We start from the raw sequence: 24,531 nt of genomic DNA on the forward strand, positions 1-24,531 counted from the left end.
AGAGCTCGAAGGTCCCACCGTACACTGCAGTCTCCTGTTTGGGAACATTCTGGCTTTCCTGTTAAAATCGCCAATGGGGAAAGGTACGTGTACAAGTGCCGACATTGCTGCACAATGTTGCGGCTATGTTGCAGCTAGCACGTCTACCATGCACGGCATCATCCGACTGCGAATGTTTCTTAGACAAGGAAGCAAGCACGTTCTCTGCTGCTCTACTCGCTTAGCCATACGATGCATTCATGAACGTCGGAAACATCACAACTCAGCAAAACACAAATCCGACCACAACACAGATAACCCAATTCATTACAATATGCTGTTCAACATTCAAAGAATTTAATGCCTAAAAAGTATATACAATTTCATAAAGACTTTAAAGTTACTGTATTTCATTATAAAGAATTTGAATATAGTTAGCAATAATTATAACTGCTATTGTATGTATTTTTTTTTTTCATCACGAAAAGTGTGTATAAATGTACTGTAATGACAACTTGTCTTTAACTCGAATACTTAACCGGTAGATGTGTCATAGGCTGTTGCTGCTGAGTGTTTAAAGATTTCAGTGTCTTAGTAATTTACAAAGTTAAGAGATCTTTATTGTTAGTGTATTTTTTATTCTGGTGTAATTTCTTAGAATAACACCTGAATGGTTTGCTTTGATTTATTTTTTCTAAAAAATGTACCTGTTCTGTTTTTTTGTACCGAAAATCTACCGAACCGAAGTTTCCAAAAATCGAACCGAACCGAAATGTGATTTAGCCTACTGTTACACCCCTAATATACGCTGGTGCCGAACTGCGAGTATGCGGGGGTCCACTGTATAGCAACTCGCCTGAAGGATTTTCACTACATTTTCATGTGTGTGTTGCTCTACAATGTCATTGCTTTGGCTCTGTACTCGTGTTTGTCTTGCACAGAACCATTTTGCTGCTTTTAACGCTCCAAAAAGAGACAACTCTCAGATAGAAGGTCCCAGCATCGCCAACTCGTATGGCTTCAAAGTCAGCTTGCAAAACTTGCAGGAAGCCAAAGCTCTGCATGAGGTGAGAAATGCCTTCTTGTCACGCACACGTCACAATTTCAACAAAATAACATTTAGATGGAATGTGATTAATATATGGGTATATTATGTCTCCCAATCTTCAGCTACATGGTCGCTCCCATAACATTGGATAAAATATTTTTAAAGGTCTATAAATGAAACTGTATCTTTAAGGAATGTCACTACTGAATTTTTGGGGGGTCCGGGGGGTTACATTTTCCTTTTTTTCTGTGTATGCTTGTTGGAAACCGCTTCTTATCATACTCTAATAATGCTTTCTTTAGGGAATCTGTAGTTATGTACAGTATAACATCGGTTCACGAACACCTCTGTTCTCAAAAGAATCTACTTATTTTTGGATAAATGATCACATAAATGCTTTGGTTCATGAACTATGCTTCATTATTCCTGTTCATGAACAGTCACAGTGTGAATGTGCGTGATGTTTCACTAACAGATGCATATCTTATTTTGGGCTCTAAATTAGCCCTTCGTCTGGCTGCTGTAAGAGTGAAAAGTCATTTTTTTCCTATTAAGAAGGTTAGTTTGTGGGTAAGATTCTGGAAGGTTTATATGATCAAAACCTGACTGTAATTATGAAGTTTGTGCTGTCACAACCAAAATAGCTGCTGTTTGGTCGTACTTTACGCTAGTGTTTGGTTTATGGACATGAAAATGAAAGAGTTATCTTTTTATGTCAGTTCCAGCACCTGACCCTGATGGGTATGGAGCTTCATGCACGAACTCGACGTGACCTCGAAGCCGACCCCGAGTTTGACCCCATATGTGCCTTATTCTACTGCCTGAATTCTGATACTCCCTTGCCGAACGTCGACTGCCACCAACTGACGGGTGCAATCGTGGTGCAAAAAGACCACGGCACTTGCGACCAAGGTGAACGCTCACTTTGAAATAGTACAACCCAACTACTGAATCGTTTGACTGTTGTCCAAAGTTGTTTGGCCCACACTTAGGCTTGTGAATGTGTTTGAACAAATTGAGCAGGCCACAGAGGAACGGCGCCCCTGCTGGTCAGGTCAGGTGTCTCCGGGCTGCAGGTCAAGTACGCCGCGGATGAGACGATGCTGTTTCAAGAACTGGTCGCCATCATCAGGAGGTTTTTGACAAAACAATTGCCATTGTCATTTTGAAATACTCGTGTTATGTTCAGCTCTATAGACAGTAGGTGAAGTTCAATGTCTGTGCTTTTTGTAGGTTTGACCCCGATATCCTATTTGGGTATGAGGTGCAGATGCACTCATGGGGCTACCTTCTCCAACGAGCTGCAGTTGTCGGAGTTGACCTCTGTCAACAGCTGTCACGTGTGCCGGGTAAGACTGACCTGACTTCACTTAGTGCTGATTTTAGCAAACACATCACCAAAGACATGCGCACATAGAAAACGGGTAAAGGGCAACTCAACCACAACATATTTTTTTCAAGAATGTGTTCCCAGCAGGCCCACTAGTTGAAACACGTCATTCTGATTAATTTTGTGTTTGTGGAATATAAGTTAAGCAGCAAAATGCACTCGTTTTTAGCCATCTGTGGGGGCGGCTATTTTGTTTTCTGTCGACTGAAAATGACATCACAACTGCTCACAAGGACCAATCACGGCTCAGATTCGGAAAACAGGTCAGCCGTTGTGATGTCATTATCAGTTGACAGAAGACAAAATGGCCGCCCCCAGAGATGGCCAAAAAGGAGTCCATTTTGCTGCTTAACTTGTATTTTACAAACGCAAAATTAATTAGAATGCCATGTTTCAACTAGTGGGCCTGCTGGGAACATGTTCTTGAAAAAAAATATGTTGTGGTTGAGTTCCGCTTTAAGAACCGGTGCACATAATCTCAGGTCTTTTTCAAAGATCTGTGATGCGGGTTTTTTGCCTGACATCACAGTTATCTCTTCGCATACATTTTTTGTTACCTTCATTTTAGTTTCTATTGTGATACAACCCAGTCTGAGTGTATGATTTACTGTTGATTTTATGTGACCTATTCAGCTCAAATGGTCTCGCTATAAGGGGCTTCAGCGCCATCTGTTGATTAACTGTCTGTAGAGAAGAAAACCATTTTTGTGTGTGTATGTTTGGATCCCCTTTTACACCCATTATGCTGCGTGAGTTGAGTACACTCGTATTTCTTTCCAAGCAAACACTTCCCCTGTGCACCCGAGTAACCCGTGATATACCGGTAGTGTCATGGCTGACAAGGCGAATGGAAAGCCTCCTGTAATTGGTTGTGTGTGTGTGTGTGTGTGTCCTCAGGTGACTCAAGAGACAACCGCTTTGCCGCAGAAAGGGATGAGTACGGAGCAGACACAATGACTGAGATCAACATCGTTGGACGCATTCTCCTCAACCTGTGGAGGGTGATGAAAACAGAGGTAGGGTGTCCCGACCTCTTTCTACCTTGCTTTCCTCATCTGCACTGCAGTTGCACTCCATCCCGGTGAATCCTCCTGCTGGCGTTTGGATCTCATTCATGTTCCTCCCCTGGCCTCCCCCCCCCCCCCCCCCCCCCAGGTGACGCTGAACAACTACAGTTATGAGAATGTGGCCTTTCATGTGCTCCACCAGCGCTTCCCCTTGTACAGCCCCCGCACATTGTCAGACTGGTTTGATCACAACACTGACCTCTACAGGTTTGTTTTCAGCACTGCACGCACGACAGGTTATTTGTACGTTTTCTACTCACAAACCATAAGCACATTATATAAATCGGCCCTACATAACGAGGGGGGAAAATCTGCTTTAACAAAATACAAAATGGCCAGTTTTGATTGACACTGTCAGATATATTGCCTTTTAAGATCATGTGCTCTATTCCTTTGGAGAGCGATAAGCATGAGCCGCTATCTGCGTGTGTTAGGTGGAAGATGGTGGACCATTATGTGAGCCGGGTGCATGGCTCCATGCGGCTTCTTCAGCAGCAGGACATCATCGGCAAAACCAGCGAGCTGGCCAGAGTGTTTGGGATCCAGTTCTACCACGTTCTCACGCGAGGGTCACAGGTACCAGAGCAAACCTTTCATTTATTGCTTTTTTTTTTTTTACCGCTTATCCTATACGGCCTTCCGGGGAACTGATAACAATTCACAGTGGCATACCAGCCGTCATTGAGCGCAAATCAATCTCGCTGACTGTAATAAAGATGTGTAGCTTGTCTGATCACGACCGGGTTCACCTCTTAAGCCCTACATAGACCAAAAAGACGCTGGCCAACAGTGACAGACGCTTACCCGCTCTGGCGTCCGGCCGGCTGTCGTCACGTCACGCTGGAGGAATACACCGCAACGACAGACAGCGACGCTGACCATTAAAGTACCTTCTGCGCATGCATAAGATGTAATACCCTTCCATACCATCGGCGGCGGTAGTCACCATTTCTCATGGTTAGAAAACTCCAACCGGAAAGATGTTGGCCGGGGGCGGATTATAAAAACGTAAACAATGCCTTCAGCTCTATTCTTCGCTCACGATGAACTCCCACGCGAAGTAAACCATCACATTCTTGACACGGTGTTGTGAAATACTTTCAGTGTCAACCCTCGCTCTTGTACTAGTAAGAAGATTAAGGCAGCGGAGGCGTGCTCACTGTTTTTCCGCGTTTGTCACTTCACGTTGGTGCTCCGCGCGCTGATTTGCTAGCTAACAGCCAATCAGAGGGACCAAATGTCACGACTGGCGACGCCGCTTCAACATGCGTCAACGCCCCCAAGACGCTTACAGACGGGTTAGGACACTACGACGGTGGCCGCTACACCAATCAGACGGCGCTTAAAGACGCAACGACGCTTAACGACCTCAGACGTCGGTTTGGTCTATCAGGGCCTTTAGTCATCTTTCCTTGAGCCACTTACGTCTCCTGATGAATGAATTAGCTGGTTGCGGGCCTTCAACCCTCCTTGTCTTAATTGGGTTAGATGAGGCGACAGTTTCGAAGCACAATAAATCTTTTGATTTGTTTCCGTGATCATTACCCAAAATTGTACACCAAATTAATTAAATATGTCGCTGTCGTCTTTATCATTTTAAGTAATGTTGGCATGGGTCTTGGATGTTTTTGAAGTCATTTTGGTTGCTGCTCTTTTCAATTTCACTGTACAAAAAGTACATACAGTTGGAGATTTTTTGGGGGGGGGCATTAAAAGTAAAACTTTTTGAGGCTCTGTTGGTAATAAATAATAAATGTGTTTAACGAATTATACTGAACTGCTAACATAAATGTGATCTGTAATTTTCCTGCTGCTTAAAGAGGAAGTCAATGCAATTTTTTTTTTTCAAGAATATGTTCTATGCAAGCCCACTAATTGAAACAGGGCTTTCTAATAAATATTGCGTTTGTGGAATAAGAGTTAATCCACTCGTTTTTGACAATTGCTGGTCATTGCGAGCAGTTGTGATTTGTCATTTTCAGTCGACAGAAGACAAATTGGCCGCCCCCAGAGATGGCTAAAAACAACTGCATTTTGCTGCTGAATTTATATTCCACAAACGCAAAATGAATCAGAATGCCGTGTTTCAACTAGTGGGCCTGCTTCTTGAAAAAAAAAGTTCAAATTTTCTTTGCATTAGTATGTTTTACGCGCCTCCACTAGTCTAAACACAGCATTTCGATTAATATTGCATTTCTGGAATATGAATTAAGTAGTAAAATCCATTTACTAATCCATTTTGGCCATCTCATTTTGTCACATGCCGTCAACTGAAAATGACATCGCAGTTGCTCAGGGCTCAGGTCACGACAAATCATGGCTCAGCTTCAGAAAACAGGTGAGTGGCAAAATGGCCACCCCTAAGAAGGTTAAAAAGGGGTGGATTTTGCTGCTTAACTCATATTCCACAAACGCAACAATCATCATTATGCCGTGTTAAGACTAGTTGAGGCGCATAGAACATATTACTGTAAAGAATATGTTTGGGTCAATTTATACTTTAATCTCTAATATAAATTCAGGATTGTAGAAGTATTTTATGGTGCATCTAACACTTTGACTATTGATGAAATAGAAGCAAAATACACGAAGGAGACAAATTTGCTGAAAGAAAGTGACACAGATGAGCACATTCGCACTGACCGTTTTGCTCCTCTTCTCCCTGCAGTACCGCGTTGAGTCCATGATGTTGCGTGTGGCCAAGCCCCTCAACTACATCCCAGTAACGCCCAGCATCCAGCAGCGAGCGCAGCAGAGAGCGCCTCAGTGTCTCCCCCTAGTGATGGAGCCCGAGTCACGCTTTTACAGCAACTCGGTGGTGGTCCTGGACTTCCAGTCGCTCTATCCCTCCATCGTCATCGCGTACAATTACTGCTACTCCACTTGCCTCGGCCATGTGGACGATTTGGGAACGTAAGTTGTGTTCATTTTTTAGAGTAAACAAATAGGGATGTTAAGAAACTTCTTTTTTTTTTTTTTAAACAAGGTTAAGATGATGTATTGTTCATTCATGTGTCTATTTCAGGACAGATGAGTTCAAGTTTGGCTGCACCTCCCTGCGGGTTTCCCCGGAACTGCTCTACCAGCTCCGAAATGATATCACTGTGTCTGCCAATGGCATCGCCTTCGTCAAGGTACAACACTTGAAGTAGCGATTTAAGAGCGACTTACTTACTCTTGGGATCTGCATTTTAATTTGCATCACCTGTAAAGAGGGCGCTGTTGCCCAAAATAGGGAAATGCTCTCACATCAAATCCAGGGCCACTTCTTCTCATTTGTGTGCAGTCGTCAGTGCGGAAAGGTGTCCTTCCCAGCATGCTGGAGGAAATCCTCAAGACGCGCATTATGGTGAAGCAGTCGATGAAAAGCTACAAGCAGGAAAAAGCGCTGATGAAGCTGCTGGATGCCCGTCAGCTCGGACTCAAGCTCATCGCCAACGTCACCTTCGGCTACGCCGCGGCCAACTACTCCGGGCGCATGCCCAGCGTGGAGGTCGGCCGCTAAGGAGGAGCATGAAGGAAGTTCAACTGCGATGAGAACACTCACGCTTTTCATGTGTTTTTCAGGTGGGTGACAGCATTGTCCACAAAGCTCGAGAAACCTTGGAGAGGGCCATCAAGCTGGTCAATGACACTAAAAAGTGGGGAGCACGTGTGGTGTACGGAGACACCGACAGGTACGACGGTTATTTTGTTTTGGTGCTTTCCTGAGCTGAAACGGCAACTACCGCACGCACAGATACAATCAGGGACTAATCAAGATGTTGGTTGTGCATCCGCTGGTTGGTACTCTTTTGTATTTTGGGAATTTCCGTGTCGTTGTGCGAATCAGGGATTTTTGCTCTCCTCACCTGCCCTTTAACAAGCTGCTTCCTGTTGTGCAGCATGTTCGTTTTGCTGAAAGGCGCCACCAAAGAGCAGGCCTTTAAAATCGGCGACGAGATCGCAGAGGCAGTGACTGCAACTAACCCAAAGCCTGTCAAGCTCAAATTTGAGAAGGTAATTGAAAGCAACAGCCAATCATCACTTCCCCGTGTACATGGGGAAAGGTCAATGGAGCGTGCGTGCGTGTGTGTGTACGCGTGTGCGTCTCAGGTGTACCTGCCCTGCGTGCTCCAGACAAAGAAGCGCTATGTGGGCTACATGTACGAGAGCCTTGACCAAAAGGAGCCTGTGTTTGATGCCAAAGGAATTGAAACGGTGCGACGTGACGGCTGCCCTGCTGTTTCCAAGGTAACAGGCAAAGCAGTCCGACACGCCCCTTTCCTTCCTTCCTGTCTCCCACTCTCACTGCTGACACCAGTCATCTTTGCCAGACCTCTCCTTACTCTCGTTCCTTCAGACTTCCCGAGTCGGTCATGCACAAGGCCGGCAAATGTTTTTTTGCCGTGTCCAACGCTAATCGCTAACGCCATACATTTTATTGACTATACATTTTTTTCTATGCATGTTTTGTGTGCTGCATTCTGTCATTTAAACTTTGAAAATAATGAAAAATAGTCATGTTATCGGTTTCTGTGTTTAACAAGCTTTTTGATGAGACCCACCGTTTTAAAAATTCAAGTAATTAAATAATAATAATAATATAAAAAAAAGAAAACAAAGCTACAACGCGTTGTCTGTGATGTTTACTGATTTCACTGCCAAAGACGGATTTACTCGTTTAATCACAGTCCAGCCATTCAATCCCAGGAATTGATTTATTTATATTTTTTTCACGTTTTTTTTTAAACGTTAGGGTAAAAGAGGGCCTGAAAATGTCTGGCAGTGAATTAGTTAAAACAGATGCCATTTGGGGACACAGTTTAACCCATTAAACAAATTGCAGGGACAAACTCGTCTTTTAGAATGAATTCTGATTCATTAATTAACATACACGCGGTTGTGCAAAGAAAATGGGCCGGTACATTGTGAGGTATAATGTATATGCTCAACTCAACGAGGCGCATTAACTACAATTTTACAGTAAATTTAACTGTAGTTTCTCATTTTGTCCACCGTGAAACGCACTGACGACCATGTAAATGATTACTTAGCCCCAGAGTTGGAGTTCCGGATAACGAAGGATAAGACAAATATTCAATTACAATCTGCTTCTTTTATAAGGCACAAGTAATCCAAAAGTGATCATCCCGCTTTCACTTTCACACACAATAAATACAATTCCAGCGTTGAAGCTTGCGATCATTTGATAGTTCAAGACCAAAGCTGCCAGATACAGTACATATTGTGTTTTACAACAGTACCTAACAGTACTTGTAATTCCACGTCGCACTGGATGAAATGCACACTGACACACATCTGTGCAAATATACATACATATGTGCATACAGTACATTTATAAAGTATGCATAAATGTGAAATTGCTCATTAACATTATCCCCTAATTCCTCTTGAGATTCTGGAGCGTTCTATCAAGCTGCTCTTTGAGACGCGGGACATCAGCCAGGTGAAGCAGTTTGTTCAGCGCCAGTGCGTGAAGGTTCTGGACGGCCGGGCCAGCATGCAGGACCTAACCTTTGCAAAGGAGTACAGAGGCGGCGCCTCGTACCGGCCCGGCGCCTGCGTCCCCGCGCTGGAGCTCACCAGGTGTGTGTCTGCTTTCGTCAGCCGTCATTGAATCGAAGGAACGCATACACAAGAGATTTGGGCTTGGTTGCTCGTAATGCGATGTATTTACTTACTTAACTAAAACCAGCAAGTCAAACGCTGCGGGGGAATGCGAATTGCAGTTTGTCTGACCCGATCGGACCTGCTGTTCTTCGCAGCAGAAAAGGAGCAGTGGAGAAAAAGCAATCCACAATGACCATGATGTAAGTGAGTAGATCTCATATTGCAACAAAGGGCATCCTTGCTGATAATACCGTATTTTCCGGACTATACGTCGCTCCGGAGTACAAGTCGCACCAGTCATATAATGCTCAATAAAGAAAAAAAAAAAACATGTATAAGTCGCACTGGAGTATAAGTCGCATTTTGGGAGGAAATGTATTTGATAAAATCCAACACCAAGAACAGACGTGTCATTTAAAATTTAAATGACAAACAATTTGAAATAAAAATGGAATCGAGGCAACAACAGGCTGAACGGTATGCTTACGTTACATTATACAACTATCTTTATGTGGGTTAAAATAACATGTGAAATGATATACAGGTAATAATGTGTTAATAATTTCACACATAAGTCGCTCCAGAGTACAAGTCAAACTATGAAGAAAAAAAACGTGACTTGTAGTCCGGAAAATACAGTAGTCAGTTAATCCACCCGTTGACGTTCAATATTTTCACATTATATTGAATGAATAATGTAAGTGTTGGGGGGGGCGGGGCCCGCCCTTTGAGTTTGGGGCGGAAGAACTTTCCATCAACACCTTTGGAATGAACTAGAGAGACGATCTTGTGGAAAGAGAGTGCACGCTTTTTCATCTGTCTGCAAACACAAGCGTGCGTGTGTATTCGAATCTAGAGAGCAAGAAAAACCTTGTCGTCTACTGCTGTTGCACCGAATCCTCCTGCTGCTCATTGTCTGGCTGCACATGTACAGTAGTCAAGTCTGTTGCCTAGCAACGCAGCTTGTAACGGCTGAGCAAGTCAGGTTTGCGAGGCACATTTACGACCGGATCGCCCCTGCAGTCGCGAGTGCCCGATTCCCATTGAAAGCTGCTGTCTGGATGATGATGTCGACCGTCTGCTTCATGTATGCGCGACATCACCCGTTTAGTCACGTCTGATCCGAGTGCTAGGGCCGCCCTCTCGATGGCAGATAACATAGTATGCATTGGATTTTCATTTCGAGGGCGCCCCATTCCGAATATTGCATTCGGAAACTGAATGTTGTAAGTCGGTCCGCGTGAAAGGTTGACGCTCATCCCTCGGCGTGCGTGTGCGTGTGTGTGTGTGTCGCAGGCGCATGATGGCGTACGACCGTCGCCTGGAGCCTCGCGTGGGGGAGCGCGTGCCCTACGTGATCGTGTACGGGACGCCCGGCGTGGCGCTCATCCAGCTGGTCCGTCGGCCCCTGGAAGTGCTGCAGGACCCCTGCCTCCGCCTCAACGCCGCTTACTACATCACCAAGCAAATCCTACCTCCGCTGAGCCGCATGTTCCAGCTGATTGGCGTCGACGTGCTCAGCTGGTACCAGGAGCTTCCCAGGGTGAGACGGTTTCCCGTTTTCCTGAGTGACCGGGAACAAAGGAAAGCGAGAGTAGCGCCAAAGTGCTGCTGCTTCTGTCAATCGCCCAGTGTGCTATTCTCAGAATGCGCACACACGCCCCCTGCTGATGTAACTTGAATGTAATATGCCCACACACTGGTGACACTTCAATGGACAGGGAAAGGGGCTCGAAAGTTTGTACATTCATTTAGGTAGATACTTTCTAGCGTCACCCGTCATGGGTGAAAATCTGTGATTAGAGAAAAACCATAACATTTGAGAATGGTAATAACTAGGGGTGGGAATCTATGGATACTTCACGATTCGATCCGATTCAGAGACCCACGATTCGATTCTGATTCAGAGGCCTATGATTCGATTCGATTCTGATTCCAATGCATCACTACTTTGGCTTCCATTTATAGTCAATGCAAAACACTAGTACCTTTTTAAAGCAGAAGTCAACCAAAACATATTTTTTTCAATAATATGTTCCCAGCAGGCCCACTAGTTGAAAAACGGCATTCTGATTAATTTTGTGTTTGTGGAATATAAGTTAAGCAGCAAAATGCACTCGTTTTTAGCTATCTCTGGGGGTGGCCATTTTGTCTTCCGTCTCACAACAACCAATCACAGCTGACCTGTTTTCTGAATCTGAGCCGTGATTGGACGTTGTGAGCAGTTGTGATGTCATTTTCAGTCGACAGAAGACAAAATGGCCGCCCCCAGAGATGGCTAAACACAAGTGCATTAACACTTATTCTACAAACGCAATATTTATCAGAATGCCCTGTTTTAACTAGTGGGCCTGCATAGAACATATTCTTGGAAAAAAATGTTTGCGTTGACTTCCACTTTAAAAACCAACCAAAGACCAATGATTTGTATTTCACACTTTGACTTCGCTGTGCTCGTATGAGGTTTTGCTTGTTCCGCCATCTTGTCACATATTAGCTTAGCCTAGGACATACAAACGCACATAATCGCTTGCGCGTCGATTATTAATACCTATGAATCGATTCAGAATCTTTTTAATACGCCGAACGATGCATCGAAAAAACATTTGCGTTCCCACCCCTCATCATTAGCACTAGAGAAGCTATAAAATTGACCTTCCTTTAACTTCAACCTCTAATTTAATATTATTCAATGCTGGCTGGAATGAGTTGGAGTGCACTGGCAACTTCCTAAAAGAAAAAGAAAAAAAAATTCCTTTTTTTGTCCAGATCCAGAAGGCCTCGTGCTCGTCGGGTATCGGCGGGGAGGGGGTGGCGAGGAAGGGCACCATTTCGCAGTATTTCACCACGCTCCACTGTCCCGTGTGCGACGAGCTCACCCAGCTGGGCGTGTGCTCGCGGTGCCGCGCGTCGCCCCAGCGCGTGGCCGTCACCCTCCACCAGGACATCAGGCAACGGGAGAGAGAACAGGAGCAGCTCCTCAAGGTCTGACGTTGCACATACTTCCCAAAGTCAAACGCGCCAACCGTTCCGACCGTTGTTTTGCCTTTGTCGCGCAGATCTGCAAGAACTGCAGCGGCTGCGCGGAGCGCCAGGTGCCGTGCGTGTCTCTGGACTGTCCCGTCCTCTACAAGCTGAGTCGAGTGAGCAGGCAGCTCTCCAAGGCGCCGTACCTCCGACAGCTGCTCGACGACTTGTGATCGCCACCCGACGTCGCGGCTCACTTGGTGCTAACGGCCGCTCCGCCGCCATCATCTCAGTGTTCGGTTCGAAAGGTTTCAAACGGTGCTTCAACCTGAACCCTGTTGGGTTGTCATTGTGTCCTCGTTAACTACTAAGAGTATTTGTTATACAAGTATTGTCTGCTTTGAGCCTCCCTCATAGGGCATGTCTGCGTTTCATTCACTTCATTTGTTGATTGTGGCCGTCTTCAGCTGCGGCGGCCAGGCTGAGGCGCCTCAAAAAAAGCAAAAACAAAAAAAAAAAAACTTGGGAGTGAAAAGACACTCATCCCGATCATTGTGTGTTGTGTGCGCTGCCGCAGCGTCACATAATTGCTAAAAACTTTATTCAAATAATTGGACTTGGGACTCCAGTTTAATGTACAGAACCTTGTATAATTCGTTACATTCTCACTGTATCAGCATCAAACCAACTACATCCGCAGCTTGAACGCTGTTTTTATACATTCTATTGAGGGATGCCATTTTGATTGTATTCATGCCCATTTGAGCTTCTTGCTCATCTAGTGTGAAATTTGATTTTTTTTTTTTTTTTTACCTGGGACTGTTGCAATACTGTTTTGATAATTTGTCTCTTTGTGCATTTCTGGTTTGCAATATGTTTGGAACTTTGTGCTGTCATCAAACCATCTAAAGATCTGACTGTTTGTAAAAATGTAAAAAAAAAAAGAAAAAAAAACCTTTTCTTTTTTTTCTTTTAATGGATATTGCTGTGGGTTGAAATTGATATAATAATAAAGTCATTGTATTGAACTGTTTTTCTAACGTAAAAGGTTGGATCACAGTGATAATACACTTATTACACACAAGACAAAATCACGTCACTAAATGTGCAGAAAACACTTGCATTTTTACGGCTATCAGCATATTTTGCAGAAAGTTGACCACGGATTTGAAGAACATCAGTCTGCTCAACTGTCCTCGTGCAAGGCACTGATTTCCCATCAGCCGGTGTTTTTAAAAAGCTTCCAAACACTGCCTGGCCAAAAAATCACATTTTGATAAACATATTGAGCAAATGCTGCACGTAGCCGTCTTTTGATGCAAGCTTGCATAGCAACCAACCAGGAAGTAAATGGGAGGATTTTTCCACTGGTTGGTCACTCCGCCAGCCCCTCCCATCGAATGCGCCTTCTGATGTCACTGTGACGCTGCTCTCAACTGTAATGTATTCCCTGACCCGGCGTTGCTAATTGCAGTGTGAAAAGGCTTTTAGGACAAGTGGTGGACTTTACAACCTTGACTGATACGAAATTTACGAAACTTAGCTAAATTTGACTTGAAAATGTAAGAACGTGATCAGTCTTGACATCTGTGAGTCATTCCTTTTTAATCAATGCAGCCTCAATTAACCGACTCACCGCCATAGTAGTCAAATATCCATTTCAACCGGGCTGCCGGTGAATAAGTTAAAGGCAAACAATTTACAGGCAAAATTTCTGGCCAGGCAGTGAGTTAACTTTGCAAGTCAACTTCTCACACGGGTTCTGGAAAAATCATGGCTCAAAGCAGATGTTGAGAAACCTGAAAATGAGGTTTCAGTCTCTCTTGACTCTGTCAGGGAAGAGCAGCAGTTTGCGTTTGGGTGAGTCCCCCACCAGCGAGGCGGTGTCGGATGATGAGGAACCCTTTGCCGCTTGGGTCAGCTGCGTGCCGGAGGGAGCCACGCCACCGTCACCTTCGGTCTTTGAGGGAGAACCCTCCTTACTGGGCGAACTGATGAGACTCGGCGCGTCGTCCATTTCGATGACTTCAAAGTCCGCATCGTTCCACTGATCGGCCTCGTTCTCCTCCTCCTCCTCCTCCTCGTCCTCGTCAATCTCTCCCGAATCCAGCAGCGCCTGTCGGTACTCGCTGTCGTCGGCGTCGGGTCGGGCCCTCCTGTGGTGTTTCCTGATGGGGTCGGCGGATACGGAGGCCAGCTTGTACATGACCGGGAAAAGGATGGCGGTGAAGGTAGCCGTGATGAGCGACAGGTACATCAGGAAGGGGTGTCCGTGAAGCTTCCCGAGCAGGAAGCCGACGAGAGCCGGCAACACCATCTCGCCCAGGGCGGCGCCCACCACGAACGCCGCCGCCGAGCGGCCCGTCACGGTGGTGTACTGCTCCAACCAGGAAATTCCACTCGGGAAAGTGGAGGACATGGACGCCCCGTATAAAGCGGTGCAAATCCACAGCATCACTTTGTCCTTGCTAAAGAGACAGAGGAAGAGGGAGGACAGCGTCGTGCCCACCAGGCTGCAAAGTATCATGGTGCCCGGGTACATGCAGGAAGCGAAGAAGATGGCCAGCCCCCGACAGGCGGCAAACGTCGCCCAGAATAAGGAATTCAGCCCGGCCGCCTGCGACTGATTCATTTGAGCGTAATCCTTGGCGAAGGTGAAGATGAAGGAGCCGTAGGCTACCTCGGCACCTACGTAGGCGAAGAAAAAGAAGAAGAGCAGGACCACGAGCGCCGTGTGGTGTCTGGCCACGAGGGGCTTGGGCGAGGACGCCGGGCCTTTGTCACGTGACGCGTCGCTGCGAGCGGAGAGGAGGAAGAACGGGAAGGAGGTGAGCAGGACGAACAGGCCGATCACGATGTAGGCCCACATGGATTTGAGGTCTCTGGCGCCGCTGTGGATGAAGCGGATGATGGCGTGATCGTGGTTCGCCATGGGCCACGTGACCACGGGGGACGTGGCGTTGCTCAAGACGCTTGCCGTGCCGTGGCCGCCGTTGCCGCTCTGCCCAAACAGCAGCTTGGCTATGATTGGCGACACAAAGGCGCCGGCCGCAAAACTGAAGTGGAGAGCCTGCATGTGAGGTCCGGAACGCTCGCCCCACGTGTTCAGTATGAGGACGTTGCCACCTGCCGGACAGGAAAACAAAGTCTTTCATTTATTCGCTCACACAGCTTCGGGGATCTTCAACTAATCCTGTATTTCCAGAGGTGGGCATTTTACGACATTTTGCTGGTCCCTCATTCGCCGTCTGACGAAATGAATTGTAATCGGCACTGGCGTGGCCCTTCTGACAGACTAACTGACGGACTGTGGACTGCCAGTTAATGACTGCCGGATGAAAGCACACTTTCGTCATTCGCCATTTTATAAGGTGTCTCGTCATTCGTCATCAAAACGGGCATCCATCGGTGACGGAATGCCCACCTTTGTGTCAGTGGTCCTGACTTTATAATCGATTGTGTGTCATTTAGTCCTTGGGTGAATCATCCACTTGAATAAATGAATGTCTCATGAACTTAACAGGAAAAGGTAAAGTAAAGTAAGATGATGAAAACAGTAACACCAACTCATGTTTTGGTGGAAGCAGCAAAATCCTCTTGGATTGTTTGGTTGCAGATCAAAACTCACATACAAAAAGTGAAATTCTGAGTACTGAAAAATAAAATCTTGTTATGTTTGTTAATGAAAAGGAACGTCTTTCAGTGGACTAGTTACTAATGAGTGCAGGCGGATTTAATTTTAAAAATTGCTTTCATTTAGAAAAAAAAAGTTGGAACGATTTGAATCTGAAAATATGGAAATTAGAGGTTAAAAGCACCAAAATGTTCAATTTGGGGATTTTATTTGGACGTTTAGAGAAATAAATTGGGATAAGAATTAGCTAAACAGATTAAAGTTGGAACAGTTTAAATCAGTCTCCCCCCCAAAAAAATTGTAAAAAAAAAATAGCGGTTAACAACACCCGTGTTTTCATTTGCGGCTTTTATTTTGAAATTTTGAAGTTAACTGGAATCCACCCTATTCTTGAGGGCTCTGATGTAGAAAGAGCCTTGAAAGTAATGGTGCTGATGGAAGATTAGATAAGGGTTTGGCAGTGTTCGACGATCGCTGTACGGTAAAGAATGCAACCGACTTTATTACCGCGAACGTACTGATACACCTCAGAGATTTTGAGATTGTGCAACAGAGTTCTGAAAGTAGCTAAACGTGCATTGCCATTGGCTACTTTTTTTTTCCATGTCATCGTCGGACTTTGTTACAGATTGGCAGGAAGCGAGATTGAAATGTTTTCTCTCACGAGATGCGGCCATTTCTTACATTGTTCAACTTGTAACTGTCATAGAAAGTGTACTCGCACAACCAGTTATCATGTAAACAAAATGCCAGTTCCGGTTCATTCCATAGGTCCCGCCCATAATTTATGCAAAGGCTCATGGGGGCTAGGAATGAACGGATTGAAGTTGCAACAGTTTAAATCTGTCAAATTCTTTTTAGAAAATCAAGGTACAACCCCCAGAATTTTATTTTTGGGCTTTTATTTTGAAATTCAGGTAGAACCCCCAGAATTTTAAAGCAACACTGTGTCATATGCCAGTTTATGTTGATTATGGCGCCGCCATGTGGACAAAAGCGGTGGTGTTTTGACAAAAACCAACCACATTTCCCATCCGTGCCAGCGCGTAGTGTCGTGAAATCCTGAGCCGTCCTTATAGCGAAAGGAGGAAGTGAGTATGCCATAAAGCAATCCAGGACATTTGTATTTTTTTGTGTGTCAGGGTTGATCCCATCCTCCTCACAGTTTCTTAGTGCCTAAGGGGATGAAGTCCCATTTCAACTACTGTACTCGTAAGTCAATGTTTCATCAAAAGAGTTGTGAAAAAATGTTATTAAGGTCGATTTCTTGCCCAGTGCTGCTTTAATTTATGGCAAATATTTTGACATTTTGGAAATATTTTATAAATAGGAGTAAGATGAACAGTTTAAAGTTGGAATATTTGAATCAGTCACAAGTGTGGAAATTAGAGGTAAATCATCCCAAAATGTTAATTTAGCACTTTTATTTTGAAATCTTTAAAAAGACTTTACTTCTTGTTAGCCTTGTGTCACTAACTTTGGCTAGTCTGATCGTTGCTAATCTTAAAAATGCAGACCTTTTTTTTCCTTTTGCCTTTCCGATTAGAAAATTCCATTCTACCACATTGTGTTGTCGATTTGAATTTTATTAATTGTTCAGCCCTAAGGCGGCACGGTGGTCGACTGGTTAGCACGTTCAGAGGTCGTGGGTTCGATCCCGGCTCCGGCCTCCCTGTGTGGAGTTTGCATGTTCTCCCCGTGCCTGCGTGGGTTTTCTCCGGGTACTCCGGTTTCCTCCCACATTCCAAAAACATGCATGGTAAGTTGATTGGACTCTCTAAATTGCCCCTAGGTGTGATTGTGAGTGCGGATGTTTGTCTTTGTGTGCCCTGCGATTGGCTAGCAACCAATTCAGGGTGTCCCCCGCCCACTGCCCGAAAACGGCTGGGATAGGCTCCAGCACGCACCGCGACCCTTGTGAGGATACGCGGTATCGATAATGGATGGATGGATGTTCAGCCCTAATGCTGGTCCATCAAAATGTGTCTTCACCTCCATGGTGCAAAAAAAAGTTGCGGAATGCTGTATTTGTGGCTACAGCGGTTAATTGTGCTGATATATTGATTTGAAAACTTAAATTGAATATCCAAAGTTTTGTTACTCTTTGCCAGTAAACAAACTGATTAAAGAAACAAATCAAAGCAAAGAACTGCCAAAACATTCTTGTCCATGGTGCATCTATCAGACTATCATAACCTGTTATCCTACCTGTGTCCAGAACCCCCATTGAGATGCCGATGCTGGACATAAAGCCGGTGAGGAGCAGAGCATGTTTGCAAAAAGGGATAGCACACATTCCACATGAAGTGATCAGCATAGAAAAACCTGAAGGGCATAAAGAACAAAAATGTAATTTAGGAAAACGGTGACAAATTCGAGACAACTGACGAGAGGGCTTACCTAGTAGCAGATTGTGGTTCATGCAGTCAAAAAGGATGCCTCCCAAAAGTGACCCGCCGATGTAGCCTGCAGATCGGCCAACGAAGATGTAGGAGATATTGCTGATGTCCTTGTTCACGTTCAAAGCCAGGTCCTCAAACGTGGGTCCGACAACCGAGATGCCCATGCCCTAAAACAAAAAGATTACAAGATCACAATCAGTGTTTATTTGAATACTACTGTATGAGAACATAAAGTTGAAATGGACAAAAGGGGACCAATAGCAAACATAGGTAAGATGAGATGAGAAACTTCAAACAAGGCAGTTAGCAAATGCTGTTAAGTCAACAACATTTAGGTAGCTGACACAGTACGTCCTGTTTTGAAACCAAGTCACATAACATCCGGTGCACTACTTGGCGTGCTGACGCTAACTTCACAAAACACATGCGTAACAATGTTGATATTTGACTTTATTTTTAATCCCACTTGAAACATAAAGTGGGCATAAAGTAAAAATTCTGACACAGAGACGATGCGGTTGTGACACGCATCAATGGCGTGACATCATCTTTAGCAAACGTCTCCATCAAACGATGACATCAAGGAGCGATTGTCTCATGAACAAAGGAGCGATGAGGGATCATTTCTGGTGGGAGGTGCCAGCATGTAATGAGAAGAGCAAGGAGTAAACAATGAGATGAGCCCCGAGGAGTTGCCATGGAGAATGCAGATCGCCAGCATTGGAAGAAGCTTTTTTGTTTTCCTTTCTGGCTACTGTAATAGCCGAAAATGGTAGACCTTTGCCTACTACACATCAAACTTTACTTGACATCTCTTATTATGGAGAAACTGGATAAAGTTGTCAGAAATATTCACCAGAAACATATTTGAACAGCTTTTGTCTTTCTGATTGCTGTAGTAGTTGGATGCCCCCCAAGTGGATGTCAGGTGTTCTGGAATTCCTTCCTACCCATCGTGACAATGCCCAGTGCGCTTGCGCACTCATGCGCACAACACCGATAAGTGTTTTCGTGGGAATTTTATATCTTGTTGTCCTACCTGTCGTGCATTCAGTTAAAAGCGGTGAGTAGTTACTATTTTTGTCTCCATTGAGTCTTATTTTTCCATTGCCTCAAAAATACTTTTGGCGAGTGATTTCCATTTTCGGTTTTAAGCATCGTAGCTTTTGAGCATAGCGACCATATTCATCACGCAGTGTATGTATATTGTATACTACGCTCAATTGTCCAGATACTACCTGCTTTCACCTCTGTGTATGTATTTTCATAATGAGGGAAATCAACCCAAACATATTTTTTTTTCCAATAATATGTTCCCAGCAGGCCCACTAGTTGAAACACGGCATTCTGATTAGTATGGCGTTTGTGGAATATGAATTAAGCAGCTAAATCCACCCGATTTTAGCCAACTCAGGGGGCGGCCATTTTGTCACTTCTGTTGACTAAAAATGACATCACAAATGCTCTCACGGCTCAGCTTCAGAAAACAAGTGAACCCTGAGCATTTGTGATGTCATTTTCAGTCGACAGAAGTGACAAAATGGCCGCCCCCAGAGATGGCTAAAATCGGGTGGATTAACTCTTACTCCAAGAACGCAATAGTTATCAGAATGCCTTGTTTCAACTAGTGGGCTTGCATAGAACCTATTCTTGAGAAAATATGCTTGGGTTGACTTCCGCTTTAAGGGATTTTTTTTAAGGTAGGACATTTTGGCAAGCAAGCAGTCAAATCAACCTTCGGTATGAAGTTTTGACGGGGTAAGACAATTTGGCAGAACACCTGTCCACCGCCCTGTTGGGCCCGCCCTCTGTAGGTACCTGCTACTTAATGGCAATGACTGCGATGTCCCACACCTCTCTTTCATATACAGACAGATCATTCGCCATTTCATTTTTATTAGCGGCAAGTATTCAACGACGATGTCTTTGTCTTCTTACCAGGCCGAGAAAGGATGCGCAGAGAGTGAGGCTGACCATCCAGCGGCCGCACGACGTGTATCCGCCCCCTCCGACTACTTTCACCCGGTCGCCGCATCCCGGCTTCGTCTTCCTCTTGGCCGCCTTGAGCGCACTCTTCAGACCGCCTCGCTCCGCGTCCTTCCTCTTGTCAAACAAGGTGTCCTCTTCTTGCTCGTCGTCCATGCTGGCGAAGCGAACGTGCTTCTTTTTCGCGGCGGCGGCGGATGCGGGCGACGACGCAGCTGACATCAGCGCTACGATGTTGTTGACACTTGACAGGGGAGGGGAATATTACAGCGGGTACAAGTCGAAGGCCATTTAAAACGGGCAAGCCTTGCGAGTCGCCTTCGCCTTTCACTCGACAGGTAAACCTCCCTCCGTTGACGAGGCGAAGGCTCCCGGCTCGTCCGTCATCATGTAAACGAACAGCAGGGCGGGTCAGAGGTGACAGCAAAGAGCACTTGCGCCGCCTTGCGTCAGCAGTTGGGGGTGACCCCCTTTGCAAAGATCGTCTATTCAAAGACGAGCGCCAAACTCGGACGATGTCCTCCTGCCCGCGTAATTCGGGGGTTGCGTAAATCAGCTTTCTAAATAACCATCAAGGTTATGATCCAATTTTGAAAGTAATTTTCAATGTATTTGTGTATATCTCGAGGAGTAACGCCACGCGGTCTTGAGATCTCACAGCGTGCATAACTTATCAGAGTAGGATCTCTTGAATCGTTCCACGTTTTGATGTAATGGCAGCAATTCATTCGTGTCTTTGAAGGAAACTCGGCGACCTAAAAGTGTTTGGGAGTATTCGACAAGCTTTTACTGTACAGTACATGGAAATACAATACTTGGCCACAGCAGTCAAACCTGTTTATCAGCAGGAAATAATTAACTGAGCAAACACGGGTGGATAAATAAGGAGAAAGTCACAGAAAATACTGGCTTTTTTTTTTTAAACTGTTCGGTGATATGACAGTTTTCATAAAAATCCATTTCAATGTGACATTATCCTGCGCCAGACAACATTACAATACTTGGAATTTGGAACCTAGCACAGCAAACAATAAAATGTCAACTCAGAGCATTTTGTGACAAGTTGGACGACATAATAGGGATGGAAGTAGCTGGCTTTATACAGAGCATCGATCTGTACCATTCAGCAGCTAGTCCAAACTGCACATATGCACTAGTGGATAGTTTAAGGTACAAAGAGAAAGAATACATACGCAATATAAATGCTATAAGCTCATCAGAAATATGCTTTCAAACGTGGAGCAGTAAAGCACGTGTCAGCCTGGACACCTTAAAAACAAACAACAACAAAAGTTACATACAAAGATAAGGCATTTTTATAAGGCACTTTGAGTAATCACTGCAGAGAAAATCAAAATATTTACATTTCACACTCATTGTCTTTTTAGGTGACACGGATCCTATGTCAAGAGGATTGAGGAAAATTATGATTATGCACATTAAAAGAGCATGGTGATGCCAGACAATCAGCAGTTTAGCAAGGAAATGTCTGATCGATCTACAAAGCACGATAGGAATGGACTGACCTGAATAGAGGCAACTACGATAAAGTGATATGCTAAAACCATGTTCAGAATATGTAAACACTACAGATGTAAAAAGTTTCAGAATTTGTTGGATTCATTTCCACGACTCAGCATGTCATGCAGACACGACAACATGAACAATGCCTCTGATGTACGGACGAACATGTCAGCATGTGCGGCTCTACTTTTTCCACATCTGAGGTAATGTGTGTCACAGTTGTGTTTAGTAAAATACAGCCACAACAATAATATAATATTGTTTGGTTGGTATTTCATGTGGTAATGACTCATTAGGATTGAGAATGTTCAGTCATCAAAGTAGATGTGATTCAGTCATCAAAGTACATGTGATAGTCTCTACTAATAAGCAAATGCCAATAAATTACAGCATGACATTTTGCACTAGAACATGGAAATAAATAAACACAAATCCAACTGAGGTTTAGTAAACTGCGCACTGAGCTAACGATTGCTTTGACTTAGCCAGACCTTGTGTCACTAAGGGCCATATTCTCCAATTCACATCAAAGTCCTTTTAAGATTGTCACACTTTTCATTCGCATTTATCTCCCATCCAAACTTTTGACACTTGACGCATTTATGACAACAGAGGCTGTTTGGAAATCAATGAACATGGATTTTTCTGAGTGTCATTGAAATCCATAAAAAAGATAAAGCACACTTTTTAATTTGATAACGTCTCATGTAGCGGGTAGGTGTGGATAGCCCCAGCTACACTTCCACTTCGAAGGACAGCATTTAAAAAAATTTAAAAAATCTTTAAACAAATTCTAGATCAGCAGTCCTCAGTTATGCACAACAGACCGGATTCACATCAGAGCTGGACTGGCCTTCTGGCATACAGGGCAGATGCCCAGTGGGCTGGCGTCTTTTGGGGCCGATGCAGTACTGTTTAATTATTTTCCTCCATTTTACCCCAAGAGACCTGCCCACAATTTTGAGGTAGCAGTCCCATTAATAAGTTTACAATATAGACAGCAAACTGAACCAATCACCATCAGTGGCAGAGCTACGTGGTAGCCAGGTCAAATTTGATAAGAACCTGAAGAATGTTTGATTCTTGCGGTCTATATCAATTAGATTCTAGATATGTATTTTATTTCATGAAACCCTGACTGTGGATGGTATGACAGTGACTTCTCAGAGGGGATTGCGAGCAAGTACAGCACATGTGCATGCGCCATCTAAGTCAAAATGCCAGGGTGGATTTTTTTTTTGTAATGAATGTAGTTGTTTCAGTTAGTGGGATGCTGAAGCCCCTCTTTTCAACCAGCCGGTCCCATCTTGGGGAAATCTTTTCTGATCAATTTATATCAATGTTTGCATAGTGCCTGAGACTGCAAGGAAAAAATACATTGGATTTCTTTTTTCTTAACAATATCATTTGTATGTGTGTTTCGCAAGTGCCAGACATTTACGTTTGCGCGCCTCTTACGCACATTGGAGAACATGGCCCTTAGTCAAAAATTAGTCAAACACACATCCTGTTTATTTCCTTGCCTCAAATGAAAGATCTTACTTCAGTAAAGTGGTCCTTTTAAGAGGTCATTCACTTGTTGTTTACAACTTGGACCTTGTTACAATCTGCACAATGAGTTCTTCATGATTCATTGCGTTACACTCCTCACATATCAAATCTATGAGTATGAAATATGTGAGCAAAGAACACATCGCAGCAAGATGCGCAGCTTCAGCAAAAATTCTGCTGTCAAAAGTCCTCGTCACCCTAGCACGGCTACGACGACTTCTGAAGTACACGAGCGGAGGCCCGCCATGTGAAAGGTGTTAAATTGTGCAAAGGTTGATGGATGTTGCAATCAAACGCTGACACAGCTTGTCGAAATGTGCTTCTGAACAGTATCGCTCTGAAAACGATCATAATTAACAATCCTAATAAAAGCAGGGTTTCCCAAACGGAGGTCCAACATCAAAAAGAACAATGTAGTAAGCTATTTTATTGATTGTAAATCAGGCACAGAAATTCTTCATTTTGATTCATGTTTGTTGTGGATGATTCATGTCTTCTGCGTTCTGGATTGTCAGATTGTTAGTTAGGAGGCGGACGTTGCTGTAATGGCCATACACCAACCACATTCTATTTTGCTTTACGAACGTTTGGGAAACCCTGTGTAAGTTTTAGTCGCTGAATCCTGTTTGAGGGTAAACTAGCTTCTCACAAACCACTGCTCTTCTACGTCAATAAAATCTTAAATGCACTTTCATGTTACGGACACAAAATAAATGATAGTGTTGAAACAAGGATTTCCCTTTAGTGTGTTATCGGTCTTGAACAAGAGTGGCAAATGGACGGCTAAAACTGGCAGCCATCACGCTGCTTCCTTTCGGTCTTCCCTTCAACAAAAGCAGTTTTCCCAGATTTTAAGACTTCCAATTTCATTGCATAGTTCCTTGTGATCACATTCATGTTCAATTAAAGTACTTCAACCTCTGTTCCCTCACTTTGGCATTTGCGAGATCTGCTCATTGAAGGCACTCATTCGGATCTTTACTGATGGCACGCAAACTGTTTAGTCCGACCCTGTTGCGTCAAAGTGCAGCGATTAGAGGATGGACTCTCCAGCTTTGACTGGTGCGTCTTCCTGAGGCTTCTCGTGTCCCAGCATCTTCTGGTTGACGTCCTTGAGCGCTTCCTCTTTCGCTCTCTTGCTCCTGGCCTCCACCCATGGGATCAGGCACAGCACGGCCCCTCCAATGAGCGGGGGGATGCCTGCCAGGTAGAACGCCAAGTCGTAGTTGCCCAATCTATCCCTGAGGAAGCCTATGAGACAGAAGGGAGAAAACAACTTTTGGGACATCTTAACAACTGCTTTAATTAAAGCGTTAGCCGTGATAGCCCTCAACCCAACATTTTCTTTGCAATAATATGTTCGATGCAGC

At 44.4% G+C, this 24,531-nt stretch overlaps 3 protein-coding genes and 1 long non-coding RNA gene across 4 annotated transcripts in view; 2 read left to right on the plus strand and 2 right to left on the minus strand.

The window, feature by feature from the left end:
* rev3l (REV3 like, DNA directed polymerase zeta catalytic subunit) overlaps positions 1-13,092 on the plus strand; it is a 53,192-nt gene extending 40,100 nt beyond the window's left edge. The window contains exons 16-32 of the mRNA XM_086018062.1: positions 921-1,046; positions 1,747-1,939; positions 2,051-2,162; positions 2,261-2,376; positions 3,315-3,433; positions 3,573-3,691; positions 3,919-4,060; positions 6,153-6,397; positions 6,510-6,618; positions 6,771-6,977; positions 7,052-7,161; positions 7,369-7,483; positions 7,580-7,717; positions 8,883-9,073; positions 10,394-10,640; positions 11,867-12,082; positions 12,157-13,092. Of these exons, the coding sequence (XP_085874188.1) occupies positions 921-1,046; positions 1,747-1,939; positions 2,051-2,162; positions 2,261-2,376; positions 3,315-3,433; positions 3,573-3,691; positions 3,919-4,060; positions 6,153-6,397; positions 6,510-6,618; positions 6,771-6,977; positions 7,052-7,161; positions 7,369-7,483; positions 7,580-7,717; positions 8,883-9,073; positions 10,394-10,640; positions 11,867-12,082; positions 12,157-12,297 (2,646 nt within the window). The 3' untranslated portion in view covers positions 12,298-13,092. The remainder of the gene's footprint in view (positions 1-920; positions 1,047-1,746; positions 1,940-2,050; positions 2,163-2,260; positions 2,377-3,314; positions 3,434-3,572; positions 3,692-3,918; positions 4,061-6,152; positions 6,398-6,509; positions 6,619-6,770; positions 6,978-7,051; positions 7,162-7,368; positions 7,484-7,579; positions 7,718-8,882; positions 9,074-10,393; positions 10,641-11,866; positions 12,083-12,156) is intronic.
* slc60a2b (solute carrier family 60 member 2b) lies at positions 12,670-20,581 on the minus strand. Its single transcript, XM_086018063.1, has 4 exons — positions 20,039-20,581; positions 18,099-18,267; positions 17,907-18,023; positions 12,670-15,190 (listed from the first exon to the last, which is right to left on the minus strand). The coding sequence occupies exons 1-4, from the start codon at positions 20,306-20,308 to the stop codon at positions 13,878-13,880; spliced, it is 1,869 nt and encodes a 622-aa protein (XP_085874189.1). The 5' UTR covers positions 20,309-20,581; the 3' UTR covers positions 12,670-13,877.
* LOC147127840 (uncharacterized) lies at positions 18,544-23,893 on the plus strand. Its single transcript, XR_015083740.1, has 4 exons — positions 18,544-18,872; positions 19,000-19,163; positions 20,042-20,216; positions 21,475-23,893. It is a non-coding gene; the product is annotated as an uncharacterized LOC147127840 (long non-coding RNA).
* The window catches only part of slc16a10 (solute carrier family 16 member 10), a 30,700-nt gene continuing 27,075 nt past the window's right edge, over positions 20,907-24,531 (minus strand). The window contains exon 6 of the mRNA XM_086018064.1: positions 20,907-24,412. Within this exon, the coding sequence (XP_085874190.1) occupies positions 24,195-24,412 (218 nt within the window). The 3' untranslated portion in view covers positions 20,907-24,194. The remainder of the gene's footprint in view (positions 24,413-24,531) is intronic.

Source organism: Filicampus tigris, chromosome 20 (assembly GCF_054856515.1).
Source record: "Filicampus tigris isolate MCC_2025a chromosome 20, RoL_Ftig_1.0, whole genome shotgun sequence".
Lineage (NCBI taxonomy): Eukaryota > Metazoa > Chordata > Actinopteri > Syngnathiformes > Syngnathidae > Filicampus > Filicampus tigris.

Bases quoted from the DNA above. Each gene is read 5' to 3' on its own strand.
- slc60a2b (XM_086018063.1), bottom strand. From the start codon at position 20,308: ATGTCAGCTGCGTCGTCGCCCGCATCCGCCGCCGCCGCGAAAAAGAAG. The intron at 18,268-20,038 runs GTAAGAAGACAA...TTTTTGTTTTAG, and splicing joins GCGCATCCTTTCTCGGCCTG to GGCATGGGCATCTCGGTTGT. The intron at 15,191-17,906 runs GTAGGATAACAG...CCTGTCCGGCAG, and splicing joins AATGGGGGTTCTGGACACAG to GTGGCAACGTCCTCATACTG.